The sequence below is a fragment of the Polypterus senegalus genome, chromosome 7, assembly GCF_016835505.1.
Source record: "Polypterus senegalus isolate Bchr_013 chromosome 7, ASM1683550v1, whole genome shotgun sequence".
Classification (NCBI taxonomy): Eukaryota; Metazoa; Chordata; class Cladistia; order Polypteriformes; family Polypteridae; genus Polypterus; species Polypterus senegalus.
The window spans coordinates 60,903,563-60,924,386 of NC_053160.1; the positions used below are offsets into that span (position 1 = coordinate 60,903,563).

Below are 20,824 nucleotides of genomic sequence, written 5' to 3' on the forward strand. Positions count from 1 at the left end.
CTGTGCGACGAAATGTGGGATGCGATGTATTAGCATGCCTAAAGCATTATTAATGACAAATATTAACAAATAAACACGTCGGACTGTTTTTTTTTTTTTTTACAACATCCCCAATTTCAATCAAATTCATCAAAAGGTTTAGAGATTTTGTGGTATTTCTTTCTTCTGGTGAAATTTTAACCCTAAATATTGGTATACCGAAATGTACTTTCTTCGTGGACCTACTGTCCTATATGTACCATCCTGTCAAATTTCAGCTTTTTAGCTAAATGGGAAATAGCAGTTTTGTTAATTCGGTGAGTTTGCAATGTATAGATATAGGATTTTATATATTAAATGTGATTACATTTTAATATAAGGTGATATAAATTTTTAGTGATTCAGAGCGTGTATGTAGTACACCAGGACTTATTTGCAGCCCAACAAAAGATTGTCTCACAAGAAAGAACATTGACCTGCAAGTCTTCCTTGTAGAAAAGTTGAATGTTACAAAGACATCATAGTGTATTTACAGAAAAATGAAATGTGCACTGTTTGCATTTTTAAAGTTGAAGTTAACTTCTTCCAAAACATGCTATATATGTATTTGCCAAACATATATTGCGTTCTAAAATTAAGCCCTTTCTATAACTTAAAATACCTTGCTCTAACTGGTGCCTTACTTTGGAGGCTAATGGGCATGGAAGAAAAGCTTAAACTTAGGAAATACGTCAGTTTTTCGAGCAATGTTGTTTGTTGAGTAAGCTTAAGAGGAAAGGGTATTTTAAAAAAAAAAAAAAATACACTTAATTCAGTTATTTAATATATGCGCGTTAAATTTTAAGAGTGACAAATGCGTGTTCAGATGTGGAATCTGGAAATGCCCCATTTACATTTTATTCAAAGGAAGCTGAGTGAAGATTATATTTTAATTGCATCTTCCTTTAATGGACTGCTTGTCTATAATAGCTTTTACTTATTTTTATGCTGTTTGAAAAATCTGTCAGTTTTTGATATTGTCAGTGTGCTGTTAATTTCTTTTTGATTCATTTATTTGAATATGTAAATTCTGTTACCTTGTTGATCTTTGGTGGAATATTTTTTTTCCAAATGTTTGGATAAGAGGTGGTGTTAGGTCTACTAATACCAATCCACAAGAATTGCTGCAGGCTAATAAAACAAATATATTTTACCTCTGAGAGAACAGGAGAATTAAATGGAATGTTGCAACTGTAACTTTCCAGTATTTGTAAGTTGCTGCATTTGTTGTCATGAACATTACATAATCGATTGTGCAGTCCTATTAGAAAGTGAGCAAAATGGTCAGTTTTTTTTTTTTATATAAATTTCATATATTTATCAGTACACATGCCAGAACATTGAGATTTTTGGTGAGTTTGTTTAACCAGCTCTGATTACTTTCTCTCCCAGATGGTTCAGACATTCTCTCGCTGTATATTGCGTTCAGAAGATGAGGTTGATTTGGATGAGCTGCTGGCAACAAAGCTAGTGACCTTCATGATGGACAATAGTGATGAGATACTTAAGGTTCCTGTTAAACTGCAGACAATGGTGGAGGAGCACCTGTCTCACTTAAGAAGAGTTCAGGTAAGTTATTCAGGACTTGTTCTTGTATAATAAGTCAATGGTTGACAGGAACGTCTGCCTTCTGGAATTGACTTGGGATATATTAAAAATATGTAATAGTTACAATTAGGGATGTGCATGATGGTTGTTAAAACATTTCATATTTCAACAATGTTTCAGCCTTCACTCTTATTGGATTGTGCTCGGAGGATTGCAAGAAGATGACCATATTATTATGGAATCAGATTTCTAAAGCAGCTGCTGCCAAGAGCTTAAAATTCTATGCATTTGTTTTCTTAATGGTATGAGTGGGTCGGGTCCCAGGGAAAATTATTAATTCTCAAGCCTTTACTATTTTCCATTTCTTTCCAAATATTTTATTAAGACTGATATTTCACAATAAAAACGGACAGATGTAAATGTGACCAAGTAAGATGAACTGCAGGCTGGCTTGTCATTTGCCTTTAATCGTTAACTGGTGGCTGGTTAAGAAAACAATTGAAATAGGGAATGCAGCTTTTTGCAACTGAAACAAGTTGTTCAGGCCTGGAGATCTTAAATAAGTTAACTAAAATGAAGCACAAAATATTCCTAACACACTAATTTGCTTCCACAACAATAATTAGCTTTTAATTAACAATTCGGCTGAAAAAAATGTGGAACCACTGTGGTTTGCTATCAATTATTATGCTTGTTAATTGTTGACTCTGAATTTGTTCTACATGACTGAGGAGATGTTAGTACACGTGGGAGTGCAAGTGTGTCTTGGTATAAAACTGAATTTCACCCTAGAATTGGTTTGTCTTGTGTGATATGCTTCCACGATAGACATTTTTGTGTCCCCCTCTGGTCTTGCCACACTATCTAAACTTTAGAAAGCTGTTTTTGTTTCTGCCTCTCGACTTCTTCAGCCCATCAATGACTGACTGGGTGTCACCTCACAGCAACATTCTGTGGTTTAACTCTAGAGATGTGGAGTCCAGTATAAACCATGTTGTTTGCTATGTGGTTGAAGGTGCAACTCTCCCAATATCCTAAGCAATCTTGTACAATATACAACTCTTGAAACCTTGACCTCTGTAAGGCTGAGTGCTGCTTAATGGGGTACCACAGTTGTGCTCTGTGGGTTGGTGATGGTTGTAGCGGCTGGGTGAAAGTACACCATTCCCAGTAGTACATAAGTTTGTTTTTTATCAACAGTAGGGGCATGGGTGATACCCAAGCACTTTTTCTGCACTTCCCTCACTTTGTTGCAGCAATTGTTTACTTCTGGCAGAGATCTCTGTAGCGCATGCTTGCTGAGCTGAATGCATTCATGTACACCAGCAGGTCGTATGTCAACAAAGTAAACCTGCCAGTATTTGATATGGCTTGGTTTGCTGATAAAATATAAATATATAATTCTCTCTAGATAAAGTATGCTGGTGCTGATGCAGATGCATCTTTCGTTTCCCACTCTTACTGCAAACGAATCAGCAAGGAAGAATTTGAGGAGCAGAGAACAAGCAGTGCCCAGATGCCAATGGCTGAACTGCTAGAAGAGATCATCAAGGATACAGAGCTTTCTGTCAAAGAGAAAAAGAAGAAACTGAAACAGGTAATAAAGGGCTGTGCATTTTTTATCTTACCGTTTGTTACTATGTAGCCAAATTTTTAAATAAAACACTTTTTTTTTTTTTTTTTAAATGTTTAAAAATAGATTTTTTTTTTTACCCCAGCGTAACTAAAGTATATGCGTGTATATGTGTATATGATATGTAAAATACTCCATTATGGTCTGTCTGTATAGAATAAGGTTGCTCTGATTATTTTGTGTGCAATCTTCCTGGACTGTGTTTATGTATAGATAACCTACAGATTTGAGCTCCAGCTTTCAACTCATGGAGGTGTAAATTCTAAAATGGCAGGCCATGTTCTGTTTTCATTGTGAGCTGTTTCATTTCTTCTAAGAGGAATCTTAGTTGGGGAGTACAGTGCTTAGCTCGTTCAAATCCAAGCCTGGTCGCAGTCAGTGAAGTGTGCACAACGCCCCTTTGTCTTTGCTTCAGGTTCTGTGTTTGTCACTCCACTGCAGAAGTAAATAATTGGTTTTTCGGGTGAATCTAAATTGTCTGTGTGTGTGTTTGTATGTGCGCACTTAGACAGACTGGAAGTGGTTCATACATTGTGCCCAATGCTGCAGCTCTCCGCCACCACCCTGTAGAAGTAGAATCAGGAAATGAATGCATGTTTTATTTTAAGGCAATTTATGAATCATGAAAGTGCAGAAATGCTCTGTTTTGGTTATCAATGCCTTCAGAATGCCCCAATAATCTGATACACAGTCTGAGAGCCAATAAAAAGTAAAAAGTTGAGGAATTTGAGATTTCTGCTCATTTCAATTAATCTTAAAAATGTGTACATGGAATTTTTAAAAATTCAATTTTATTTCACCCAGATCATCTATTCTCACTGTGTGATTTCAATGATTTAGCCAAACACTTTTTATAAAACAGAAATTGTAAATATAAATAAGAAATTTTATTTTTTTTTTAATCAAATTCTATATCCTACAGTTTCAGCAGTCTTATCCTGAAGTCTACAGGAAGAGGTTTCCTACAACAGGAAGTGAGAAATCATTGTTTCCTGAAAAACCCAAGATAAAACCACAGCTAATGTTTTTCACATTAAAAAAACCCTTCCAACCATTTCAAAGGACGAGGAGCTTCCGGACATGAATACGCTTTCTGAAATGGAAACCTCGAGTGGCCTTTCACCTTGTAGGTTTTAGTCTATGCCATATCCACTGTCATTCTGTGTCAATGAGAAGATCGGAAAATTGTCAATTAGACGAGTTTTTGTCATTTTTAGTGTTTTTTTTATTATTAATATTTCATTTAAAACTCTTCCCAGAGTGCAGATGACACAAAATTTTGTGAGCGGTATGTTTTTTAATAGGGGAAAGTGTTAAATTTGTATCTGAATTTTATTTTGCAGAAATATTAAGGATTTAGTGTCCACTTAAATTTCTTGTTTTTTGTCCACAATTTCAGTTTTGGCTCAATTATGGAAATCTTAAGTATTTAAGAGAAAACACAGGTCATCTAAAACTTTTAATCATTAGTAATTTTAACTTAGAATATTTCACTGGTATACTTGAAAGATTTTCAGATTTTTAATGAGAATGCTGCTTTGTCATGGTGGGTATGATCTGAACTAGATCTGTTACAGTATCTTTATGGAATTTCTTTTTATTTTGTGTGTGTGTGCAGCTGTTTTCTAAATGTTAAAAGGATTGTTTTAAACTGCAGAACTTGTATCTTCTGGGAAAGTTGTAAAAGCTCTTATCATAACATTTCTAACATTGTGAAAGAGAATATTTTCTGTTTTTCATTTCCTAGAAAACACGTTTTATTTCATTAGAGTATAGTGCATCTACTGTCCAGACTTGGTCTGACCTTTACAAGCAGTATTATATTTGTACATATTTATCCTTTGTGCCTTCTACTGTGCAATTCTCGGATTAACAAAAAATCCTGTTTTAATGTTCTTTGTAATAGATTTGTGTATTAAAGTCTTGTCAGTTTTATTGTGAACAGTTTTAAAACTGATTTAATTGATACATTTACTGATGCAGTACATTTCAGTGTCCACCTTCAGAGGTAGAGAGCACAACACTTGAATTTCCTAGTCTGCCAAAAAAGGTTGCAAACTTGAGTCTTTAAAATATACATAATGTCTGTACGTATATAAAGTGCTTAGCAAGATCCAAACTTTCTGCCACAGACTCAAAGCTTGGTATCCATTTTGGAATAGTGACTTCTAATTAACTGTGTTTTCTTTGAGAGTCATCACACACCCCTCCCCCGTGATCTCTGCAACTCGTTAATTGATTGTCGTCTGGAAGTGCCTCCTTAACAGCATACTTTTGGAAAGGGCAAGCAATGTGTATAAATAATTAAAAGGGCAAATAACATGATTTATATCCAACCATTTTTATGATGTTATGATCGGACCTATATAATGGTCTAGTGTTACCGTATCTGGAGTATTGTGTGCAGTTCTGGTCACCATGCTATAATAGACATAGCAACACTTGAAGCAGTGCAGAGGAGAGCAACCAAGTGCATTCTAAGATTTCATGACATGTCCAGCTCTGACAGACTCAGATTTTAACCTGTTTCGTCTCAAGTAGAGGAGACTGGGTGGGGACGTAACCCATGTCTGCAAAATTCTCAAGGACGTTGATAAAATAGATAAGGCAGGAACTCTTGTCAGCTTAACAGTGGCTCGCATACTTGAGACCACCAGTGGAAATTGGGGTGTTATATTTATAACTGAAGCCAAGAAATACTACTTTATACAAAAAGTTTTAGGAATCTGGGACAATCTACAGGAGACAGGTACTTGAAACTGAAACCTTGATAATCTGTAAGACATTTCTGGGTGAGATGTTGAGACAATTTAGCGATTAGTTAAACAAATCAGCTTGGCGGACTTCTCACCTATGGTTTGTTAGATTTCTTATGTACTAAGTTTTGTTATATTATTGTTGTCTTCATTAGGGTTGCCAGATCAAACATTATTCAAGCAAATGGTGATATTTTGATTGTAAAAGAATGGTCCGTTATTTTACCTCATACTAATTTCTGCATTGCTACGCTTTGGCACTTCTGTATTTTGAATGTTGTGCACGTCCCTTTCACAATCCCCATTTTTGTAGTTTTTAATTAATTTGTGTCATTTATAAAACACATTTTCTACCACATTGCTCTGCTTTTTTGGTTAACAAATGCACTAACATATTTTAAACAGTTCTCTTGTGCCCTAAAAGTATTCCAGTTCCTTTTTTTACTCTTGAACCAGATTTCCCTGATTTGCTGCTGTTTTATATTAAAACTGTTATGCATTTGTCATTAAACATAATGGGAAATAACTGCCTGATTTTTCTTTTATTTGTATAACAGTTTTAAAATCGCCATTGTGGGGGCTGGGCAGTCTCGTGACCCTTACAGATTTTTTTTTTTTTTTTTCCTCTGTCGTCCTGGCCATTGGACCGTTATTTTTTGTTACTTAGTATTGCGTAATCTTATTTTTATATTTATATTTTCTTCATCTTGTAAAGCACTTTGAGCTACATCATTTTTATGAAAATGTGCTATATAAATATTGTTGTATAAAACATTTTCAGTTTCAGGAAAGCATACTTGGCTACTTTAACCAACACGTCCTTTGGAGGCTGTTGACTAATTCCTAAAACAAAGGCATAATGAAAAAAAATAAGATTTCAAATGTTATACCTGTGCCTCATTTGATTTAAAATTTTTCTGTGCATTTTCCTTCTTAGTAGTGGTTGCTGTGAATAAATGGTTTTTGTTAAATAAAAAAAATATATAAAGGAAGGAAATATTTAAAGATCATTACAATGCAATATTTAGGACATTCAGCAACTCCGTTTGTGAAACATGAATAGACTCTCCTTGCTTCGACTTATAAAATATAGACAGGCACTGACTTCTTATTTATACACCCAAGGACTTGTATGTGCATTACATGCATGTGAAGTGTTTTGATTCCAATTTTTTCTTGGATCATGTCACTTTCCATCCACAGAAAATGCCATTTTTGTAAATTGCTGGGCTTTCCTAATGAAGGCTGAGTAATGCATGGGTCACAAGCGATGCAGGTTTTATAGGTGCATTGTGAGCAAACAAGCAAAAATATTCATAATGAAGCATACAGACATATTACGCACAAATGTACATGTTCTTTTAACCCACATTTTAAAATTTACCTACTTTTAATAGTGTTTGAATGCTAATTTTTGTATAGCTTGACATCCCTAGTATTTAAGTGTTAGACTTCAGTTTTTTTTTTGTTTCCCCAATTACTCATTCACCCCCCACCTTTGTCCCTTTTCAACTTTTCTTAAGTTTAGAAGTTGAAGCTATTAACCCTGGAACTCCCTGAAATTTCATAAAATTACACAAGTGAAATAAATGGATGGAAGAGTACGCTTTATCCTAACCCTGTGAATTTATTTTGGCGACACCTTGAAACATAAAGGTGGCTATTTCTCTTTATGTGGACCCACAGTAACCTTCTACCAGTAGTTCCTTTAGACTTCAGCCAGTTGTGACTTTCACCGTAGCGTCTCACTTGAAGTGTCCTCCTCCATCCCTGATTCACTTAGCTAGAAATTAACTCGGCTCCCAGCCCCTGGCAGTAGAACAGAGCAAATGTACAGGCATGAGTGAAAGTTTTAATAGTAAAACATCATTTAAGTATTGATTTTGTTTATGCCACTACTGGAGTTTGGCAATTCACCATACAACCTGGATTATTCTCTAAGCAGATGAACTGAAACTAATGGCAGTGACTCGCAGCATTTTCATTTTGACTGATTAAAAAAAAAAAATAAACTAACAGCCATACTTAGATATGGTTCTGTTTCTAAGGCAACTTTGCCATCATCCTAAAATCTGAAAATCAGGTTTCCAAAATCTGATGCGAGAAGAAAAAGACAACAGTGCAACGTGATTTTATAACTTACAACAGCTTCTAAAACGATTAATGGTGCAAGTGCTTTGGTGCACATCGAAGCAGCACCTCACAGGAGCGTTTTTAAAACATTAGACTTGCATTGCCGCAGACCTTTTAAGAGTTTATGCTTTATCAGAATGTTCCTTGTCTGTTAATGTTGTATTTTCTTGCCGAATACTTTTCAGTAGCCAGGGAACCTGTTTGTTTAAGCAGAAGAAAGGAATTAAGAGTAATATTACAAGAAGAGTTGTGCTCACTTTGTAAAGGTCTTAATAGCCACTTTGTGGGTTTATGTTACGCACACAATGACACAACTCCTCCTACTGCTGCTGCTATTAATAGCTGAAACCCCTTGGTTTAGAGCTGATATTTGGCCTGCTCACTGACAGCAGCAGCTCTTGCAGACATGATGCTGTGATGTATGCATTTTCAGTGCTTTGTTGCTGCTTCCTGTCAGACATCTGGTGGTTTTAAGGATTTTTTTCCACCCTTTCCTGTTTATGCATCCTGTTAGGCTAAACCTATGCTGCATTAGCTATGTCTAATTTCATGGATTTATCTGCTGAAATCTTTAGTTGGCAGTGGTTATGAATTATTATGATTTTTCCTAAGAGGAAGTGTGTATGGTAGTTTTTGCATGTTTTTAATGTTCTGCAACTGCTCAGGGTCTACAGTGCTGTCACACCTTGATTTATAACATACAGTAGCAAGCTTAACTTTTTGCTCAGATTCTGTTGGTACTTTTTATAATTTCAACACTTATATTTGATGGTGGAAAGTGAAAACACAGAGGAGAGGCTCGGCAGCTTATCAGCAAGTGAAGTTTATTCATTGACAGGCTAGGACTGAACACACCTGGATTCACAGATGTTGATGGTAACTCCTAGCTGTAGGGACCCAGAATTCAGGTTTAGTGAGATTAAGTATTTGCCATATTGGTAAGGTGAAATGCATTCCTTCAAGAAGTGAAGTAAATGAAGTGTTAGCAGTGATTGTCTGGATACTCAAGTCCATAAGGTGTAACAGAAATAACACAGCATTTTTATTGATAGATTGTAAAGTATGACATCACTAAAACACTAATGCAAGTGTTAAAAACAAACTGTATTTTACTATTGGATGTTTTGGATGAATGATGTTAACACAAGTCCACTGTACAGGCAAACAAAACTCCTCCATGTCTGCTGGAAAACTGGCTTCTGTCAGGGCTACAGGCAACAGCCAATGTACCACAAACTGGTTAATTTTGTCAGAAATGTGAAGAAAATAATCATAGTTAAAAATGTTGACATAAGAATAAGTAAGCCATGTTATTTTTAAAATTTCGCCTTATACTCTGGTAGTGGTACTAAGCTGTCTTTGTTAGCTTTAGTTCAACTTTTTTTTTTTTTTTTTTACATCGAAGAAAACTATCAACGTGTGTGAACTTTAATCGCAAAAACATCTCTGGATGTTTTAAAGCCCCTACCCTTTTTTTTGCCTGTGTGTAATTCTGACAACAAATAACGGCAAACTATTGTTTTCAAGAATAAATCCCAGTGTATATCTCTGTATGGAGACATGTAAGGGCACAGTGCTTCTGCTTGTGGTGAGATGATATATAAAATATTCAGTTGCTGCATTATTTTCAGATAGTTTGAAGTTTTATGTTGGTTTTGGGAATAAAAGAATGAATGATGTATAACAGATGTTAAAGTTGTACTCAAGTCCACTTCTTCACACAATTTCTTAAACAATTCTGGAATAAAGTGAAAGCCGTGTCTCGAGCAGGGGGCTTTCAGTGTTGCTGGCACATGACTTGCTTGTGGGTTTTGCCTTTTATCAAAGCTTGTATACAGTGCTTTGGAAGTTACTTATGTTAGTAACACACAAGCTGCACATTAAAAGGAAAAAGAAAGCCCTTAAGTTCTGTTTCTGGACAGACCTTTCTTTAATTAAAAAAAAAATGCATAGATGATTCTTTTCATTTTATAGCTGAAAGGTCTGAAACACAATATATTCTACAAATCTGAGTCCATTTTGTTTTTGTTCAGACTTCTTTACAAAGGAGTGTTGACTCCATACTTTTGAGGAGATCATTTCAATTGGAAATTGATTGTAACAGAGGCTTCTTCAGTTGTTTCTGAAAGAATAAAAGAGAGTTAATGGATATTTCTTTTTAGATGCCAGTTTAGAATCCATTTAGTTTTTATTTCTTGTATATCATCTACTTGCTCCTATGCATGTTCAAGGCCTTGTACAGCCACATGTTAGCTCTGCCTGGTGGGTATCACGGGCACTTCAGTTTTATGAAGTATTATATATTTATAAAACTTCTCATTTACCTTGTATTCCTTTTGATTTGAAGTGCCTACTGATGATTTGCGTTCTCTGATGCACTGTAAAATGTGAGGTGAGTCCTTATCTTTGTAAGCCTGCAATAAAACAAGAGGGGAGAAAAAAAAAAACATGAATGAAAGATTTCCTCTGCGTCTAAGTTGCTCTCCCTCCAGTATCCCTCTTCTGTGTCTGTGTTCTCAATTACAGAGCGCCAAATCCTGTACCGGCAGTCCTGAGTGTACTGTCAGATACCAACACTGGACAGCAGGCCATTCGTCACACTTCCACACACACACTCGTGTTTTTGAGAAGTGGAAGGAGATGGGGCAGCAACATTTGTGGTCGGAGGTGCAAACTTCACTAAGACCCTAAACGGACTGTAGTTTGAGCTTAGAAGGTGAAAGGCACATTTTTTTTTTTTAACAAGTAATTTTTTTTTATATGGTGTAGTAGGTTATATTTACATTTGTCTGAGGTACCAATCCAGGGCAACTTGAGTTCATAGTGTTTGTTCTATTGTCTGCTTAATTGATTTCAATTTTCTGCATATATAAATAACACAAACACATATACAGTATATCCAGAAAGTATTCACAGCGCATCACTTTTTTTCCACATTTTATGTTACAGCCTTATTCCAAAATAGCTTAAATTCATTTTTTTCCTCAGAATTCTACACACAACACCCCATAATGACACCGTGAAATAAGTTTGAGGTTTTTGCAAATTTATTAAAAATAAAAAAAATTGAAAAATCACATGTACATAAGTATTGACAGCCTTTACTCAATACTTTGTCGATGCACCTTTGGCAGCAATTACAGCCTCAAGTCTTTTGAATATGATGCCACAAGCTTGGCACACCTATTCTTGGCCAGTTTCGCCCATTCCTCTTTGCAGCACCTCTCAAGCTCCATCAGGTTGGATGGGAAGCGTCGCTGCACAGCCATTTTAAGATCTCTCCAGAGATGTTCAATCGGATTCAAGTCTGGGCTCTGGCTGGGCCACTCAAGGACATTCACAGGGTTGTCCTGAAGCCACTCCTTTGATATCTTAGCTGTGTGCTTAGGGCCGTTGTCCTGCTGAAAGATGAACCGTCGCCCCAGTCTGAGGTCAAGAGCGGCTCTGGAGCAGGTTTTCATCCTGGATATCTCTGTACATTGCTGCAGTCATCTTTCCCTTTATCCTGACTAGTCTCCCAGAAAAACATCCCCACAGCATGATGCTGCCACCACCATGTTTCATTGTAGGGATGGTATTGGCCTGGTGATGAGCGGTGCCTGGTTTCCTCCAAATGTGGCGCCTGGCATTCACACCAAAGAGTTCAATCTTTGTCTCATCAGACCAGAGAATTTTGTTTCTCATGGTCTGAGAGTCCTTCAGGTGCCTCTTGGCAAACTCCAGGCGGGCTGCCATGTGCCTTTTACTAAGGAGTGGCTTCCGTCTGGCCACTCTACCATACAGGCCTGATTGGTGGATTGCTGCAGAGGTGGTTGTCCTTCTGGAAGGTTCTCCTCTCTCCACAGAGGACCTCTGGAGCTCTGACAGAGTGACCACCGGGTTCTTGGTCACCTCCCTGACTAAGACCCTTTCTCCCCTGATCGCTCAGTTTAGATGGCCTGCCAGCTCTAGGAAGAGTCCTGGTGGTTTCGAACTTCTTCCACGTACGGATGATGGAGGCCACTGTGCTCACTGGGACCTTCAAAGCAGAAGAAATTTTTCTGTAACCTTCCCCAGATTTGTGCCTCGAGACAATCCTGTCTTGGAAGTCTACAGACACTTCCTTTGATTTCATGCTTGGTTTGTGCTTTGACAAGAACTGTCAACTGTGGGACCTTATATAGACAGGTGTGCCTTTCCAAATCTTGTCCAATCAACTGAATTTACCACAGGTGGACTCCAATTAAGCTGCAGAAACATCTCAAGGATGATCAGAGGAAACAGGATGCACCTGAGCTCAATTTTGAGCTTCATGGCAAAGGCTGTGAATACTTATGTACATGTGCTTTCTCAATTTTTTTATTTTTAATAAATTTGCAAAAGCCTCAAACTTTTTTCACGTTGTCATTATGGGGTGTTGTGTGTAGAATTCTGAGGAAAAAAATGAATTTAATCCATTTTGGAATAAGGCTGTAACATAACAAAATGTGGAAAAGGTGAAGCGCTGTGAATACTTTCCGGATGAACTGTGTATATATAGATATATATAGAGAGAGAGATTTAGGAGTGTAGCTTACACTGGATTCCAAACCCCCCAAAAGGCTTTTGGTGATTGATAGACATACTGTAGTTGGCACGTTTGACAATGCACACCTATTGCTTTAGTTCAGTTGAGCCAAAATGTTTTGCTAATTTACATTTATACTCATCATGTGATGCTTCGTGTTTTAGGGGCCACCAATAGCCAGCCAGCACTAATTGATCATTCCATCTGCCCTGGTACTGCATTTCCATCCTTATAATGCCCCACTGAAACTTTTCACCTACTTAGTCACTGACTGCACCAGGATTACTAGGGCAGAAGTCCAAGTTTAAACGCATGTCGCACTTCATGGTTTTGCATGCGTAAAGCAGGTTGTTGAGCAGCTGCTTGTAGTTTGGTGCTTTTTAGTTAACCAGAACTTTCTGAGCAGCATCCCTGAATGTCTTTCTTGTGATTTCCTGTAGCCCCACTAGCAGATCTTCAAAATGCTTGTCATTAATGACATGTCTGATTCAGGAGAAAATGACTCCCTTAATGTTGGCATTAGCCATTGGTGGTACCATCACTCTTGTATACCCAAATCCTTTCATCACTTTAACTGGCAAAAATATCTTTTAAGTGGTTTGTACTTCAAATGCTTATGGAGCAACCATCCATTTTCCAACCCGCTGAATCTGAACACAGAGTCACAGGGGTCTGCTGGAGCCAATCCCAGCCAACACAGGACACAAGGCAGGAATCAATGCCGGGTAGGGTGCCAACCTACCACAGGACACACACAAACACACCCACGCACTAGGGCCAATTTAAAATCGCCAATCCACCTAAGCTGCATGTCTTTGGACTGTGGGAGGAAACCCACACAGACATGGGGAGAACATGCAAACTCCACACAGGGAGGACCCGGGAAGCGAACCCGGATCTTCTAACTGCGAGGCAGCAGCGCTACCACTGTGCCATGGAGCAACCAGTTCTTTTTAAAGTAATGAGACTCTTTAGCAGGGCTGTCCCATTCACAAAAGAAACATGACTTGCTGTATTTAAACAGTGCCACAGAAATTCCAGTTGTAGCTGTTGTACGGTATTTGGTTATCACTTTAAATTAGGTGTCCCTAATTACACTGTACTTAGCATGTAATTACCTGTATAACAGAGTGACTAGGTTTTATTACATTGTATTTACTGTGTAACACAATGTAATGCAGTGATTAAGCATTCTGTTGTAATGGTTATTCTACAGTTTATGTACATACAGTACAATCCCCCTTAAACGGCCACCTTGGGACTGGACCCATGGCCGGTTGCTGCTTTGGCCAGTTAATCAGACGCATACCTATTTTCATGTAGAAAAATATTTCTAAGGTATGTATTGTACCTCTTTGACGTTCCTGAAGAAACCATATCCACAAGGCTTCATCCACCATTTCACACATGGGTTTTTTTTTTCCCCTCATACGACGACTAGACAGTGTAGTGTAGCGGGTCCACAACTCAAGTCAAAAAGGCCACTTTTTAAATAAAAAAAAATCGCTTAGCGAGGGGGTGTGTTATGTGTGGCCGATCGTTCCTGGGGAATTCATGATGCTGAAGAAAGTGGTCGCTCCAGCTGAGCGTTCATGGAGCTGGAGTGACCGGTATTGAAGATGAGTGGTTGTTGAAAGGCAGTCGTGGAGGCTTTGGGCTGGTTTAGCCCAAGCGTGGGGACCCTGGCCGCTGGGGAAAGAACCCAAGTCTCGGTCTGGATGGAGCCCGACGTAGCCAGGAATTGGAGAGCTACCGGACCAGTGTGGAAGGCAGCTGCACCTGTAGATAGGGCGACCCCCCTGTTGTGAAGCCTGATGGGAGAAGCAGGGGAGCCGCCAGGTAGAAAGAAGGCGGCACCATGCTTTGGATTTTAAGAGACCGCTTCCAGCCATTGTTTTAACCTTGTTTGCGTTGATTTTAAAAGGACATTTTTTTTAATAATGGATTTTAACCTCCAGTACTTCACTTGTTTTAATGGATTATTTATTTAAAGAAGACTTTTGATACACTGCACTTTATTTAATGTGAACACTGTTTTGTTGTTTTCTGTTTTTAAAAATACCTCTCACCTTCCAGGAAAGGAAGTCCATACATATAATATAAAGAAGAACTCAGGATTAAAAAAAAAATAAAATTATAATTACATGAGAAGTAGTGTATTACGGACACCCAACCTAAAGTGATACCTTTATTTGCATACTTAAACTATGAGAGGAAAATCACAAAAATGCATGGCATCTGTTATCAGTGAGCCAAAATCATAAGATACACCCAGAAGTATTGAGGAACCAAATCGTCGTTGTCCAGTGTTCTCTTCATGCACTGATTTAGCCTTGGGTGCTTTATTACACAATAAATCTTTGGCACGCCACTTACTGCCAGTCTCAGCATTGAATTATGCCAGTTGATCATAGATAGTCATGATGGTAAATGAATGGCATGACTTTGAGTTGTATACAGAAATGTCACACAAAAACAATGCCCTGGGGTTTGAGTCAGACTGAAAATAGTGAGCCCTTGAGGCAGCAGTGATAACCACTGTACCAAAAAAAAAAGAAATGCCTCTCTCTCTCTCTCTCTCTCTCTCTCTCTCTCTCTCTCTCTCTCTCTCTCTCTCTCTCTCTCTCTCTCTCTCTCTCTCTCTCTCTCTCTCTCTCTCTCTCTCTCTCTCTCTATATATATATATATATATTTTAAAAAGAGAGAGGGTGAGTACACTATATATACACAATACATGTATATGTGTGTGTAAAAACATTTTTTTCCCCACTTTCTCATCAGGGTGCTCTATTTACCTCCTTGAAGTCTAACGCCGGGGGTATACTTCACGCGATGCAATGCATGCTGCAGCAGATGCTCCTGCTACTCCAGCGTTGTACTGTTTATACTTGCATGTGTACTTTATGGAAATCTGGAAGAATCCACCAGGTGGCAGTGCGAGATATCATCACGGTGAGAACAGGTTTGGCTTTGCTGTGTTGTGAATTGCCTGGAACACCCATTAAATTCCCAATGACACCTTACTGCAATATCTCTGAAAAGGATGTTTAATGATTAAATCCATCAATCCAGGGATTTGTCCATTACAGCAAGCATTGTGCACAAGGCTGAAGCAATCCCTAGACGGGCATCAGCTCATTGCAAGGTGAATACAAGCACTCACATACACTAGCATCATTTTAGTGTCACCAAATCTGCACATCTTTGAAAGGAACCTGGAGCACACTGTGGTAACCCAGCAGGAAAACATGCAAACTCCAGGCAGAGAATACCAGCGACATGACTCCCTGCAAGACAGCAGTGCTAACGCTCCGCCATATGTCACCCCCATGTGTGTAATTATTGACAGTATTCATTATTTAAACTAAATTAACAATTTATCTGTAAAATGTAACATACATACTTTAATGCATTTCATCATGAAAGTGATATCAAGTATAAATCTTAGGATTCTAAATGTGCAGAGAATTGGCATATCATACATTTAATATGTTTTGTGTGGTGATTTATTGTTGTTTGCCTCTACTGTCAGGACCAGAGGAAGCCCTAGAAAAAAAGACGGTACGGGAGACTTTTAAAATATATTGTGTCATTACGATCGGGAATATGTGATGCTTGAATATAAAAGCACCACGAATGCATTTGTATGTCGGCATTTTGCTTCACCACATCAAACCATTCATCAAACATTGAAGCGCGTACACCGATTTCGTAGGATCTGCAAAGCGGCTTTCTGTCACATGTAGATAGTAACCAGAGTATTTGACATCACATTCCAACTTTTAGCACACTGCGCCCCCCGACTTTTTGCTGGTACTGCAACTCACGCATGCGTTGCGTTAATTTCCGAGGACCTGCTCAGAGGATGCGTCAAATGAACGCCGGGAACGCGTGGCAGCCATGATATGGGTGCATATGCGTTGTGAGCTTGAAGTATAAACGAGCCCTAATGCCACCAAACTTTCCTTAGGACCTATTTTGCCATATGCCATCAACATCTGACATCCTGTGGAAAAGTTACTTGCACCCTCAGAAAATGGCACTCCCTCACTCCTGTATCCTCTCAATAGGTGTCCAGCCCTGCGTATTTCTTCCCTGGCAGTGTGCTGGGGGATCTGTTTAATAGTTTGGGGCTTATGATGTTCCAGTCTTTATAAGCACATTTAAATCTCTCTGGTTCCACTTTCTTTTTCTACCTTCAACTCCGATCAGTGCTCAGAACATGTGCGATTTCCCCAACTACCCCCGTACCAAATCACTCATTGTACTCTGTCTTGTTCTTTCTCACCCAAGAAAAAAACTGTCTCTACCCTTTACTTTGCAAAGCATCCTATAAACCTATACCCTTGATTTCTCTTTGGGCCAGAGACCTTTCTTCTCTTCCTTCACCATCCCTTTCATGGAACACTGTTCTCTCTAATGTAAGGTTTTATTCTAGAAACCCAAATTACCCACACACCCACTTCAAAATTCTACACAAACACTGTCCTACTCCCCTCAAGCGATTTCTGATGGGCCTCCCTGCTCCTCAATTATGTTCTCTTGGTTTACTTGGCTCTTTTCTCCACAAGTTCTGACACATATGTCACCTACTGTCTTTCTTTCTTTCCTGCAGTACTCCTGTTACCTTAAATCTTTCTTCTTTTAGACTGTTCTAGGCTTTCATTAAAACTCCCCGGATGCAAGTTATTCTGTCGTAGTACCCTGGCAGCCGACCTAATTATTGCCCCTGCTGGTAGACAACTTAATGTGTCACTATCGACAACTGGCAATACTCTTCCTACAACTTAATGCGTGTGGAGCTGTCTGCAGCGCAGATTAATGGTGCTGCCAGTAATGTAACTGAATCCTGGTCTGTTGCAGCTCAATTGTGTAAATTTCAGCTTGAAACTCCTTGACTCTTTTAAAATCCCTTGGCTCAGGCTTTTTGGTTATTGATATATCTTGTCAATTTGCCTTTACTTAATAAAAAATTGATCAAAAAAAACTTTTTACATTTTTTTTTAGAAGGGCTTCTGGTGTTCTATAAGATTCTTAATATCCCATCTGTTTTATTCATATTATTTGGTTTACTTGTGACCCTGTAGTTAGGATATAGCGGGTTGGATAATGGATGGATGAAAAGTGTGGTATACGGACATTTGCAATCTGCTTTATTGTACAAAGGCCAGGAATCATCCATATAACTGAATTCGCAGCTAACTGTATACCTTACTCGGCATAACATCTGCAAGGTCAGGCCATATCTGATGGACTATGCAGCAGAAATCCTAGTCCAGGCATTGGTTATGACACGTTTCTTAGTGGTAGGAGTACCTGCATGTTCTACCAAGCCACTATAGAGGCTGCACATCTTGTGTGCATCCAGCCGAGACTCCTCTTTTCAGGTCACTACACTGGCTTCCTGCACCAGCATGCATGAAGTACAAAACCCTTGATGCTCAGTCGGGTTTATGGAGGCACTCATGAAGTCATATTCACTGTGTTACCCACCCAGGTCTGTTAGCGAGTGAAATCTTTTCATGCCACATCTTCGTGTCATGCTGTTTCAATCCAGACTTTCATGTGTAGCTCCTTGTTGGTGGAATGAGCCACACACCACCATTTACTGCTGATTACCTCACTCAAACCACGTAAGCATTTGAATATACTCTTACTCTGTGAAAATGTGATGCCAAGTTCTTTGTAGGAAAAAATAACTAGTCTTGTGTTGTTCTGTAGAGCTCTTCACTTATAATGGTTAAACTTTGGCCTGTAGCACTTGTGTCAAAACAGTCTGCAAGCTGATGTTTATGCAATAATGTTAAGCACTTTGGTAAGTCTTATGGATAAAAGCATCTTCTAAATGAGTAAATGAAACGTAACTGAGAAAGAAAGAATGTGAATACTCCACGCTCAGGCCAAGGCTGTAATAGAAGGTGAAACAGGTGCAGGCTTTACAGTATGTGTTGTAATGGATGGCCGGCCATTTATCCCGGCCAATACCCCCAAGCCGCCAGGTGGAGCCCTCCTTGCAGCGTGGAGGTCCCCAGAAGACCAGCAGGGCATCATGGACATTGGAGTTTTTATGCAAAGCCCTGCTGGATGCCGTGGGGGCCACAGGAGGGAGCTGCAGGGAGGACCGAGGGCTTTTTCGTGCCCTGTGACCCGGAGGTTCGTCACAGGAAGAGCGACGGATTTCCGGGTTGAAGAAAGGGACTATTTACCCTGACCCGGAAGGGAAAAGGACTTGTGGACTATTGGGCAGAAACACTTCCGGGTCAGGAGGTATAAAAGGACTATGGGAACTCCCAGACAACGAGCTGAGCTGGGTGGAAGGGTGGCAACGCGTCTGGGAGCTGGAGGATTGGTTATTTGTGTATTATTGTGATTTATTAGTGATTTATATGAGTATTGTGGAGGAGAGTGTGCTTTGTACACTGTGGAAGAAAAATAAAGTCGATTTGAGGACTTTTACCTGGTGTCTGGAGTCGTGGACAGGGGTTCAAGGGAGCGAGAGCGCCCCCTATCGTTCACAGTGTGCATCACTTTAGTGTCAAGGCTTACCTTTTTATTTATCTCTCGCTCTAGTAGATCCAGAGTCTCACATATATCATTTCTGTCAATGCCTTTGGCTGCTTTTTTAAGGAGCTCAAGTGAGGACTCCTCTTCCCATTGAGTCCACAGCCTGAGCCCCTCCAGAGCCTGGCTGTAGACATCTCGGTGTTCTTCTCGTATGTTCCTCCAATCTTTGGTAAATCCAAGTTCTCCAAGGAGCTGTGTCCAGTCTTTCCCAATTCTCTGTGCCACCAAATGCAATGCATTTTTCCTGTCTCCTACAAAAGAAAATCATGTTATAGCCTGCAGATTAAATTTTTAAAAATGTGTACTTGTGTTGCAAAGCAGAAATCACTAGAAAGAGTCAAACAAACCAGCAGTGCACAATATTGATACAGAAACTTTGACAACTCTTAAAGTATCTGGATGGTACTTTGAGATAACAGAGTTATTAGCTTATTAACCATGCTTGATGGGCTGATGGCCTTTTCTGTTTTGTGAAAAGTCTTATGAAATAAAGAAAAATCAACAAAGAGCAATAACTTACTGGGTAGAAACAAAATAATATGGCCAGGTGGCAGTAAGAATTAGTGCTCAACTGGCACAAATGTGAGGGTAAAGAGGTGCAGAAAAATCACAGAGAGGCCATTGTGCTCTGTTGCTATGGCTCATGTCTTCCTTGAAGCCACCAACTTTATCTTTATCTGAAAGGAAATGCTGTAAAATGGGAAGGAGCTTATGACTCAGAATCGTTCAAGGAATACTCCATGATACTGTATTGTCATATCAGGAAGCCATTTTCCACACTATAAACACATGCCTATAAAAAAGTAAGATGATCAATATTCCTTACATGCATTTTAGAGACCAACGTATTGTAGATTCCCATTGTGTATTGTACTGTATTTTTTGTACTCCTGTCTTTAATCTTTTTTAAACTCTGACTCATCTTTTCCTTTTTATTCGGCTCAGTGTTTGTATTTGTTTATTTCTGTAGGTTGTGATATGAGCAAGTCTACATTTGGTCTACCACAATCAGATCATTACACAAGAAGACATGTCCATTTTAAGGTTAGGAATGTTACCGCATATTCGTTTACATTCTCATGTCATCAAAAAGTGAATAGGGAACATTTTCTCATCATTCCTCTCCAGCCACTGTGCATCCATCTTGTAACCCACATACCCACAGTTGAGGGGTTCTCTTCAGTAAATAACTTTAAGCATTTAGAGATAGAAGCTGTGACACTGATGGTCCGTTCAAGCTTGTTTCCAACAGCCATAACTGTACAGCAGAAACTAGAATGAGCTGATGGAGTATGTTAGTGCCAAGTTGGGGAGAGCCCAGCAAACACAAATACAACTTAGACCCTAAGGTTGCTGCAAGACTAAAGACACCTGGGGCCTCATGCATAACGCCTTGCGCAGAATTCGCACTATAACGTGGCGTAAGCACAAAAGCCGTAATGTGCTTACGCACAGAAAAATCCAGATGCAGGAATCTGTGCGTACGCCAACTTCTGCGTTCTTCCGCTACATAAATCCCGATCAGCGTGAAAACGTGCACGCGCGTGCTGTCCCGGCCCAACTCTTCCCAAAATTACGCCTCTTTGAATATGCAAATCAATATAAATAGCCCTTAAGCTCAGCTTT

General features: G+C 39.0%; 2 protein-coding genes across 4 annotated transcripts in view; one reads left to right on the forward strand and one right to left on the reverse strand.

Annotated features, from left to right (window-relative positions):
• Positions 1-5,141, forward strand: part of LOC120532591 (DEP domain-containing protein 1B-like) — a 33,861-nt gene extending 28,720 nt beyond the window's left edge. For both annotated transcript variants that reach the window (XM_039758723.1, XM_039758722.1), the window contains 3 exons: positions 1,411-1,587; positions 2,978-3,163; positions 4,122-5,141. In XM_039758723.1, coding sequence (XP_039614657.1) covers positions 1,411-1,587; positions 2,978-3,163; positions 4,122-4,283 — 525 coding nt within the window. In that variant the 3' untranslated portion in view covers positions 4,284-5,141. The remainder of the gene's footprint in view (positions 1-1,410; positions 1,588-2,977; positions 3,164-4,121) is intronic.
• A 3,754-nt stretch (positions 5,142-8,895) lies between these two features.
• Positions 8,896-20,824, reverse strand: part of LOC120532594 (tumor necrosis factor receptor superfamily member 1B-like) — a 44,103-nt gene continuing 32,174 nt past the window's right edge. For both annotated transcript variants that reach the window (XM_039758735.1, XM_039758736.1), the window contains exons 4-6: positions 19,181-19,449; positions 10,413-10,502; positions 8,896-10,210 (exon numbers count right to left, since the gene is read on the reverse strand). In XM_039758735.1, coding sequence (XP_039614669.1) covers positions 10,169-10,210; positions 10,413-10,502; positions 19,181-19,449 — 401 coding nt within the window. In that variant the 3' untranslated portion in view covers positions 8,896-10,168. The remainder of the gene's footprint in view (positions 10,211-10,412; positions 10,503-19,180; positions 19,450-20,824) is intronic.